The sequence below is a fragment of the Lytechinus variegatus genome, chromosome 18 (genome assembly GCF_018143015.1).
Source record: "Lytechinus variegatus isolate NC3 chromosome 18, Lvar_3.0, whole genome shotgun sequence".
In the NCBI taxonomy this organism is placed as follows: Eukaryota; Metazoa; Echinodermata; class Echinoidea; order Temnopleuroida; family Toxopneustidae; genus Lytechinus; species Lytechinus variegatus.
Window position 1 is genome coordinate 17,341,893 of NC_054757.1, and position 11,423 is coordinate 17,353,315.

Below are 11,423 nucleotides of genomic sequence, written 5' to 3' on the forward strand. Positions count from 1 at the left end.
AATGAGTGAGTTGTAAGTGAGCGTAGTAAGGTGATAGTGATTAAAAAAAGTAAACAAATTCTTTAATATAGTAAAGAGAGTTGAAGACTCGTCTTTTGCAAACGGTGCATTATGTCAGGTCAAGAGGTTATACTGTGCGGGAACGAGAGTTGCAAGGTTTGATACTCGGTACCAACAAACTGCGAAACGTTCTTGTTCAGTACTCTGCATTATGATTATCAATGTTACCATCATTATGATTTTCATTATCTTTATCACTATCGTTATTATTAGTAGCATTATTATCAATATCAGTAGTAGTAATAGTAATCTTAACTGAGGCATCTATACCTTCACCATGTCCATGATAATTATTATCATTCCTATCATTATCATGATTATATAATTCACTACAACAACAACTATTACTACTACTATTACAACTACTACTACTACTACTACTACTACTGCTACTACTACTACTACTACTACTACTACTACTACTACTACTACTACTACTACTACTACTACTACTACTACTACTTGTACTACTTCTACTATTACTTCTACTACAACTAATAATGATGATGATGATGATGATGATGATACAATAATAATGATAATAATATTTATACTACTACTCTCCCTATCAATACTGCACTACTTCCACTATTATTACTACTAATACTACTGTTGCTACGGCTACTTTCACTACCATGACTTGGTGACGTCGATTTCCAACAAAATATTCTAAATATGACTTTAACTGGCTAGCCTACAACTACCAATACTACTACATTATAATCAATTTGAACAATTTTATATTTCCACCAATTAGTCAATTAAACTGAAAGCTGACCCCAGTATTTTGTTCATTCCTGTTGCCACATAAATCGGGTAATCTACTCGTATCATATTTCCTCAAGTCTTGACATTTTTCTACAATTTTTGACCACGATCATGAAACTAATGCTTAAGCGCTAAAACAGCTAAACTGCCAATTCATCTCTTGCCAACTCGTTCACTCATCACATGATTCATTTAGTCTAATGTCATTTCGCCTAGCAACCACTGGGTCCAATAATCATTTGGTCCAATCATCACTTCGTCTAATCACCAGTTCGTCTATGGCCATTTCGTCTAATAACCAGTTGGTCTAATACCCATTTTTGTATCCATTAATTTCGCCCAGTTAACACTTATGGACTAAATGGCTATTGGACCAACTGCTTATTAGACGAAATGGTGAGTGGACGAAATGGCAATTAAACCATGTGGATAGTGGACGAACTGATGATAGACCAAATGATAGTAGACGAGTTGGCAATTAGACGAATTGGCATTGGACCAATTGGAAATAAATCCTAAAACAAATCAGCCTCGTTCCCCTTTACACGAGGACTACCACACCCATACAAACAACTTTTTTCTGGACAGGACAAAACGGATGCGAACGGACGGAGGCACGTCCCTCTATTCTTTTATTGCGAAGTGATGTGGCAAAAAAACGTGACGCGAACATACTCCAAAGCATGTCCATGATGCCCCCCCCCCTCGAACCAATTATTTCAATTCAAGTCTTTTACATGAAAGATAATAAAGTATAAGGTTGCACGCCGGGAGGAAAATCGATATCAGACCCGTGTCCTTCAGGGAAGCACATTAAATGCTGTAGAAAATCCTTAACAAAAAGAGAAAACACCTTTGTAACATTAAACGTGATAAAAAGTAATGATAGAACTACGTACCTGCAACTTCTCTACTTGGAAAAAAATAGTGGTATGTGTATAAGAACCCTTACTTAATAATGCTTGAACTTACTTTGCTGATATATTTTGAGAGAAAAAATATAAGCTTTTACTAATTCCCACGTTTTCCCTGACAGGCAAGGTAGTAAATCGCAAATTCGTCTATTGCCAACTCGACTCGTCCACTCATCACATGGTTTACGTACCTTCATTGTGTCTAATGTCAGTCCATCCATCAACATTTTGCCTAACAACCAGTCGGTCCAATAATCACTTCATCTAATCATCCATTCGTCTGTTATCATTTCGTCTCATAACCAGTCGTTCTAATACTCGTTATCTTTTCATTCATTTCGCCCAATTAATACTTAGGCGAAGTAGACCAAATGGTATATGGACTAAATGGCTATTGGACGGTCTGGTTATATTACACGAAATGGTGAGTGGGTGAAATGGCAAATAGGACCATGTGGATAATGAACGAACTGATGGTAGACCAACTGATAATAGACGAGTTGGTATTTGGGCGGATTGGATTGGCAATTGAAAATAAGCCGGCAAAGTGAACACCGATGTTTAAGCACTCCCAAAATACCTCTTTAAATGTTGGCAAGTTCCCTATTCCCATATGCAACATAATTTACTTACATTATACATGATAAATATGTAAGCGCTTAGTTACGTACTTAAACGCCTGATGAATAACAAGATTACAATCGTTATTATCATTGATGTATCATTATTGTAATGCCCCTTTCTCCTTTTAAATATGTCCTTCCTACCTTCTGATAAAGTGGCTATTTTAATATTACAATCATTTTCAGCGGAGAGCACCCTATATGTTCCACTTTGCACCCCCCCCCCCCTTGAAAGAACACTAGCTATCCCTGCAAATTATCGTGTGTATTACTAACACATGTTGGATTCATGGATTGTCCATCGTTTATACTTCCTTTGTGACATCAAACATTGATATTTCAGCTGATTTTTAGACAATGAACGGAAATTAATATACCCCACTGACTAAAATCACACGACATATCCAAATAGCGAGGGGAGACAAAAATACCTTGCTTATCGCTGACCCATGTAACACTTATACTATCGTTGTTTGTCTTTCTCGTTGTTAGTGCATATTTTACAATGTTGGTCACCTCATAATTTGATAAGAAAATTGTGACGTCATGACTCAAGTGTTAGATAGTTCTATATCTACATATTTCTCTTTGTTTCGTTCGGAATTACTGCGGTTTTGTAGAGGTCTAATATTTTACTGTTTTCTAAGAATTATCTGATAATTTTCATGAATCACCCAACAACCCAAACTCTAGAGTCACGAAACTGTTGTTTTTCGACTATAATCGAATTATAAAAGAACCGGTTATAACCTGAAAATACATGAATTATCTCAGGGAAATTCATTATTTTGTACACGAAAGCATTATCATCATTAGAATATATACATGTGCTTAAAATATAATTGCATTTGAGACAAATTTATTACCCGAAAAGCTCTACAATATCAAAAGTAGTATGCGTTAATTATTTCACCAATTATCTCAATAACTATTAAATTAAGTGTCAGATATAATATAACGATCCAAACTACACATTATAATCACCATTTCAATGATTGCCACATGATTTTAAGTCTCTATCAATAAAAGGTGTCGTTCAGTGATTGATATATATGGTCCAACCTGTGTCAGTGGCACCTGTCTACAACAGCCACCTGCCTATATTAACCACTGAAACAGATTCCCATGTTGGCAGATTGTGTGTATAAGAACCTGTCTATAGCAGCCACCTGCCTATAGTGACAACTAAAACAGATTCCTATAGAATATTGTGTGAATAAGATCTTGTCTATAGCAGCCAATTGCCTATATAAATGCCAATTAAACTGCTTCCCATGGAGGCAGATTGTGTATAAGATCCTGTCTATAGCACCCACCTGCCCATATAGCAGCCACCTGCCTATAGTGACCACTAAAACTGATTCACATGAAGAAAATTATGTGTATAAGAACCTCTCTATAGCAGTCACCTGCTTATAGTGACCTCTAAAACCGATTCCATCGAATACGAATTGTGTGTATAAGAACCTGTCTATAAAGGTCACATTTTGTGCTTGCCTTGGGTGGCCATTAACTATAGGTTCCGCTGTATAAGCTTCAATTTCACTGCTTCGTGTAATAAGTACTGTTTAATATAAGTTACCATTAACTATTTGATATGAATTACCATTCACTGGTTGTTATAAGTTACTGACCGTCTGATATACATTTTATCAACTGTTTGTACATAATTCATTATTTATGTAATACTGGTTTATATAAGCTGTCATTTAATGGTAAACATATATTTCTTATATATTTCATATCTCTTTTTTCTGTATTTTACTGTATATTAGTTGTTAGTTGAGCACAGAATGTCACTCATTACGACTCCCACGAATCAATGCGGTTTTCGGATTCACGCTTGAAGAATATTTCATTATGTTCATCGTCGTCTAAAACATTTCCCATCCATTAAAATATTTCACACATCACTTGAGACTACCTGTACCTATATCCAGAAGCGAGGAAGGGTAAAATGTGGAGGGAAAACAGCGAATTTGAGGCCATAACAGGCTGCATCGATCGGCTAATTAGCAGTGCGTATTCACAGAGTCCTATTATAAGCGAGTTCTGAGCATCTAAACTACACTATATGTCATACTGATTACAACATGAGTTATGTTGCTGCCTTTTTTGTTTGTTATTCCACCGAGTTCTGAACATTAAGAAAAATGTGTGATTAAAAACCTCAGTCTGTATCTAACAGATGTGGCACTCCGTCCTCAAATTATGCTATAGCAATAAATTAGTCTAGTGCATACGCTCGATTCCAGGGAAAAATGAATTTAACGAAAAAATGCCCAAGGGTAGTAATGACAACACTCATATGCCATTGTTCATTTAAAAACGATAACAGAAATACAATGATGTACTAAATTGATGTATAACTCCTCCGACATTCAAAATAGTTTTGTATACTGTATTATATATAGTATAGGCATTGGTTATTGGTTTATTGATTGTAAACCAACAGATCTGTTTGTATTTGGTAACAGTGTATGTATAAACTATTACTGCAGGTATTACGCAATCTTGTTTTGCTTAACACATGTATAAATCAATAAAGTTATAGTGTAATTGCTTTATAAAAGAAGGGGGTCCTGTTATTCATTTTCTTTATATTGGACCTTATTGCACGCATCATGGTTTAGTACGATACCAATCGTAGCGTGTGTAATGCATTGATATATACTCACACTGCTTGAGGGAATATATTCGCTGTATTAAGATATGCTATGTGTTGAGCTGTTGATTGCGCATTCATTAAAATTCAAAAAAAAATGTTGCTTTTTTTTAATGATTCAAATTTATCTACGCCCCTTGGATGTCTTGGTACATTAGTATCCCTACCTAAATATAGGCCTATCATATAAAGATGGATATTATAAAACTGTATATCAAGGTCACTTACGAATGTGCATCCCCCCCCCACCGGAGGGGGAGCAAACACTCTTATATGAGAGGAGACATACTGATAGAGGCCGTTCTCATTACGCTTTATGCTCGTTGTTACAGACGCCCATGTACATTTCAATATATATCATGAACCAACAATACAAGTCATTTCTTTCGAATTCAAAAGCGGCCTATAGAAGGTCGCGCGGAAATAAGCCATTCATTGCGTTTCGCATCGAATGCGATTGATTAGCCATCAGTACTGATTCTACGATTTCCATTAATTTCAGACCAAAATTGAGATTTCAATAAAGCAATTTCCATGATCAGTAAAGTTATATTTTCTTCATGGTCTGAAGCTGATAGATCATCGGTTCTTATTTTATGATTGTTTAAATGTCAAGAGAAGGGATCATCGGTTCTTATTTTATGATTGTTTAAATGTCAAGAGAAGGGATCACCGGTTCTTATTTTATGATCGTTTAAATGTCAAGAGAAGGGATCACTTTTCATTATTTCAATAGAGCTATTTCAATGGCCAACATTTATGAATATTTTGTGTGGGATTTCAACGGTATATAGACCATCGGTTTTATTCTTATACTTAACTTCCATAGATTAATATGATACAAAATGATACATCAATAAAGTAATTTTAATCATCAGTAACAAGAAGATGGTGGATTTTCGGCACTGATTTAACAAGTTATGTTATTTAAAATGTTGCACTTCGACTGTCGGCAACAAATTGATCATTATTGTTTATACGTTTTTTTCAATTAATTGATGTTTACGTTTTTAATTATTACAATAGGGTTGTTATGACGAATTGGACCTCTAAGAAATATAATACCAAAAATATTACCAACGTTTATACATTTGTAGTTTTACGGATAATTCGTTATAAAATACAAATATTTCTAATTGATCATCTCACGAGAAAATGATAAGGGCAATAATACTAATATTCCGCTTTTATATTGCGCCTGATACACCGGAACGACGCCTTGTCTCTAAGCACTTTATATTATTATTATTAACCCAATCATTGATGCTTGCATGCCCACACATAGTGTATGCACTTTCTCCACTCACTGAGGAGCATTCCAGCAAGAGTTCCGGCTCAACTGCTATGCATACTAGGCTTTCGCATCCCACCGGATGCTAGGCCGCGGTGGGATTCGAACACATGACCCTCTGATGATACAAGGCGAGAGTCAGAACCGCTACCCCACGACGCTTCCACAGAATAATAAAGTTACATTTTTCATAGCTGCAACTCATTTTGTGTATACATGTAGGATGATCATTTATTTTTTAAGATTGGAACATAATAATCATCACCAAATTTGTGGTCTTCCATAATACCCAGTTTATTATTCTATCAAGAACACAAAAAACAGTAATACAATAAACAAAAATAGGTAAATACACAAGCGAGATGTCATTCTAGAAGATCTCTTTCTAAGAAAGAAACATGCCACGAAGGAAAACAAACATAAGAAATAACAATAAACCGAAACAAAGACACATCGAGCATATATTGTTGCATAATATACTGAACAAGAGTTTAGTCAGGTCCAGATTTTAGAAAATGTGCTTAGAAAAAGTGCTTTAGGCATTTTGTGTTAATGCTGATTTATCAATTGTTTTAAGGTAATTCAGGGGTGCTGAACCCAAAAATGCTGTTTGCCAAACTTGATTCCGACGTTTTCATCCTCAAATCGGCAAAAAACAAAATGGCGGCATTTTTAATGCAGTTTCCCATATTAAACGATTTTTATGGGTGATTATATTTAAAAAATTGGGATCTATGCGTTATTTTTTATACCCAGGGTTGCAAACATAATGTGTCCGATTGATTCGTCAGCCATCTTTAATTCCAAGATGGCTGCCATGATTCACAGCTGCTGATTTGATAAATAATATGGCAAAATGTTTGATAATTTGGGGCGATGCTGGCATATTCACATTGGATATCTTTAACGTGTCCGCCATTTTTTTCCTCGCCTGCATAGCAGAAGCAAGACATGGACGCCGCTTTTCCGACGGCGGCGGCGAAGTCAAAATCAAGTTTTAACCGAGGTTAAGTTTTTGAAATTTCATAACTTTTAGGGTTTAGATGTTTATTTCATGAAACTTATAGGCATGTTAGGATTAAACAAAGTCTATTGACACAGGTTATAGTTACAAAACGTTGTCAAGGTTACCTGGAAATCTAACATAGCGTCCACAACGGCAGTCGTTGTACCATCAACTCCAAAAATGAAGTAAATCCTCAAAATCAAAATAATCAAAAAGCTTCAAGGCAAATAATGAATCAGGTCATGTTTACAAGAAAGTCAGTGAGTCTGTCAGAGAATCCAAGATTACCTTCCAAAATGGCGTCTAATGGACGTTGTAACTTTGAAATGGTCCAAATTCATATAATATCCACCTGGTAGAAATAACTTTGGGGTCTACCGAGAATAAAATAAAACATATAAAAAATCATGATTCCAAAGGGGAAAATTACATTGGAAAAATTTCAAGGTTTGTCAGTGGTGCAGTTTCCCCCCCCCCCAAAATAATGATGGCTCAAAAAATAGTTGCTATTTCTTAAACATCTGGCTGCAAAGTTCATATACTATCTACCTACAATGTAAGAACATTTTGGGGCCTTTCTCGTGATTTCAAGGGTCGATATATATGTGAAGAAAAATGTCCATTTTGTCAAAAGATTGAAGAACGCTCCCAAAATTACATTCAAATTGGCCACCATTATTACAAAAATGACAATACTTCATATCCCATCTAGTGCCACTGTTTTGGTGTCTCTGTTTCTAAGACTCATGAAAATATGTTTTACAAGAATTAGTGAATAATTAGGTGGTGGTGCACCAATAAGTAAACATAAAAAAAAACTTTAAAAAATAAGGTACACTTTCACCTAAAAATTTCCATAATTCACTGATAAGTACTTCAAGACATGTCATTTTTGTGCTCAGGGCTATCCTATGGTTTCATGATGAGAGGACAGCAGTCATTTTCACGCAATTTTAGAAGTCGCTTTGGACTTTTTTACGACAAAAATGAAACTGACCATCTTTTTTATTAGTTCCGATTTATTATTTCAGCCTTCAAACCACAATACATGTAGTGTAGATTTTGTTCACCTAATTATGACTATGTTTAGCTGATGGAAGTCTTTTAAGACTCACTTTGAAAGCCAACTTTAAATAATAGGCAAAATGGACCGCTTCATACCATTGTAACTAATCCAAAAGTATTATTCAACCCTTGAAACCATAGTGTAGACAGCAACATCATATTTCCCAAATGGATTTTAAATAGATTATGTCAATTTTTGAGTATCAGCAGCCATTTTAGTCTCCTTAATTGGAAGCGATCTTGGATTTTTAGACCTACATGACCATTGATTGCCCTTGTAACTTATCCTTATGTATTACTTGACCATTTAAACCAAGGGTTAGACAACATAATCATATACCCCAGGCGGATATCAAACAAACTATGACAGTTTTTAGGTAACAATAGCCATTTTAGACCCCCAATTTTGGAAGACTTTTTGGATTCTTGGACATAGCTGGATCTCTGACTGTCCTTGTAACTTGTCCTTATTTATCACTTGACCCTTTAAACCATGGGTTTAACACGAAAATCATATACCCCGGGCTGATACTAAACAAACTATGTCAGTTTTTCGGTGAGAACGGCCTATATAGACTCCATTTTTGGAAGCCATTATGGATTTTTGGACATAATGGAACAACTAACTGTCCTTGTAACTTGTCCCAATGTAATACTTGACCTTTTAATCCATGCGTTATACTACAAAATCATATTCTCCAGGCGGTTATTAAACAAACTGTGTCGGTTTTTAATTAACGACAGACATATTATACTCCATTTTTGCAAACCATCCTGGATTTTTGGACATGGAGGACCACAGTCTTTTTACTTGTTCCAACGTATTTCTTGACCCATTAAACCATGGGTTAGACACCAACATCATATGCCCAAGGCAGGTATAAAACAAACTATATGCCGGTTTCGGGGGTTTTTAGATAACAACAGCTATTTTAGACTCCAATTTTGAAAGACATCTTGGATTTTTGGACATAGTGGGCTGTTGACTGTCCTTGTAACTTGTCCCGGTTACTTCTTGACCCTTTAAATCACCAATGAATACAACCCAAATAAATGACACTAAAATACGTAAAAGATAAATTATGAATTTTTAGGCCATGACAGCCATTTTTACGCAATCTTGGATTTTCAGGTACCCTGGAGTGCTTATGTTCACTCTTTCCTTTTTTCGCCTTCCACCATTGCATTCATTTATGCACCGGAAAAGGTGTCTAGGGTAGATAAAGCGCCGGTTGTGTTAATTTTCAGTTAATGGCGGCCATCTTAGACGCCATCTTGAAAATAACCACTTTCCCGGATACGGATTTTGGTGGATTTTTAGTATGTTATTTTTGAGATCAAATAGTACCAAAAACCGTTGACAAACATTTTTGTTACAAGTTTTTGGGGTCAGAATAGAGTAAAAATGGGTGTAGAATGGCGGCCATTTTGTTTTTGCCAATTTGAGGATTTTAACATCAAAATCAATGTTGGCAAACAGCAAATTTGGACTCAGCGCCCTCAAATTATGTTAAAGCACTTCTTAATTCAGCATTAACACGATTTGCCTAAGGCAGTCTACTTTTCTCAAATCTGGACCTGACTAGTTATAAATGTTATGATATACAAAAATAACAAAACATGAAAAAGTTATAAAAACTTACGTGGAATCTTTCGGGTGTCTCTTGAGTTCTGTATCCTGTACTTGAACGCTGGTCTGCATACCACCACTTTCACCAGACACACCCTGTTTCTTGTTCCTCTTATTCTCCAATAAAACGGCGAGTTTCTTACCCCCAGACCCGTCAATAACTCCTGTATTCTTCTGGCTGAGCACAGCCCTGAGTTTATTAACCTCCTCCCTGACTCTCTCGAGTTCATCATCCCGCTCCTCCACCATAGCCCTCCGTATCGCAAGCTCCTCATGGCACTCCTTGAGCTGGAGCTGGAGCTCGTGGACCCGGATCTCGAGCTTCGTCACCTCCTGGGTGCCCGGGGCGGTCTTGTGGTTGAGATTCGAACCCGTGTTGTTCTTGTGCGGTGCGGCGCCATTGCCCCCACCGCCTCCCGCGTCCGAGCGCGCCTGCTTACTATGCAGGCCCGCGCCATTTCCCATTTCGTTTGCTTCTTCCGACGGTTGATTAGCAGTCTGATCGGCCTTGCCGTCTTTACCGATTCGAAACGAAAAAGGCATGATGATATCGTTGACGCGCGCGCACAAGGGGTAGAAAAAAAAATCGCACACGCCACTGCACGCAAAAGATACGGGTGATTGCTCGCAGCTATCAACACGGTGCGTGCGCAACGAATCTTCTCATAATCAGTATTGCGATCGGAGTCCACCTGTAAGAGTAATATTGGCGCGTTGCTTGGCAACGCTTAATGTTACTCCACGTGCTTCGTCTGTACGTAAAATCACACCCTGATCCTTGCAGACGACAAGAGATTGATCGATTGTTATCTATATCGGTACAAAGGTTGTCAGAATTTGATTGAGATATCGAGATAGTGGTCTGCGATCCCGAAGTCGTGTATCCTTTTGGTTTCTGAGTATCTTTACATCAATTACGTTTGATCGTTGAGTTCAATAAATCCATAAAAAGATAAACAGCGATAGAAGAATGTCAATATGAAATAGAAATCACTGGAAGCGATCTCAAGTGCCTCTTTGGGGTTGGATACTTTGTCACCGCTTCATCTGCTGGCCATAAAAGAGGCTTCTTCAGTCTCTTGAAGTGTATGGACTATGTACCCTCAGACAAGGACTTTGGACTCTGTCCTACCTCAAACTTCCTGCCTAAACATCCAGTCAGTGATTTTATTGTAGATCTGCATGGAAAGACAAAGGCAGAGAAAACGAGGTTAAATATTACAAATTCTATTGACATACCGATCCACTCAAGAAAACAAATTGGTCATAAATGGGTTAACGGGAAGATCCTGCACAGTTTCCTGTCTGATATTGTATTATCTCGAAAACTGTTTTTTCTTCAGTGCACCTATTTGAGGATAAACACTCATTCATGGATATTAGAAAATAGTCATAAATATT

General features: G+C 36.7%; 1 protein-coding gene across 4 annotated transcripts in view; it reads right to left on the reverse strand.

Moving 5' to 3' along the window:
• The window catches only part of LOC121432052 (cGMP-dependent protein kinase 1-like), a 55,271-nt gene extending 44,071 nt beyond the window's left edge, over window positions 1–11,200 (reverse strand). For all 4 annotated transcript variants that reach the window (XM_041629878.1, XM_041629877.1, XM_041629875.1 and 1 more), the window contains exon 1: window positions 10,036–11,200. In XM_041629878.1, coding sequence (XP_041485812.1) covers window positions 10,036–10,565 — 530 coding nt within the window. In that variant the 5' untranslated portion in view covers window positions 10,566–11,200. The remainder of the gene's footprint in view (window positions 1–10,035) is intronic.
• Window positions 11,201–11,423: the final 223 nt, after the last annotated feature.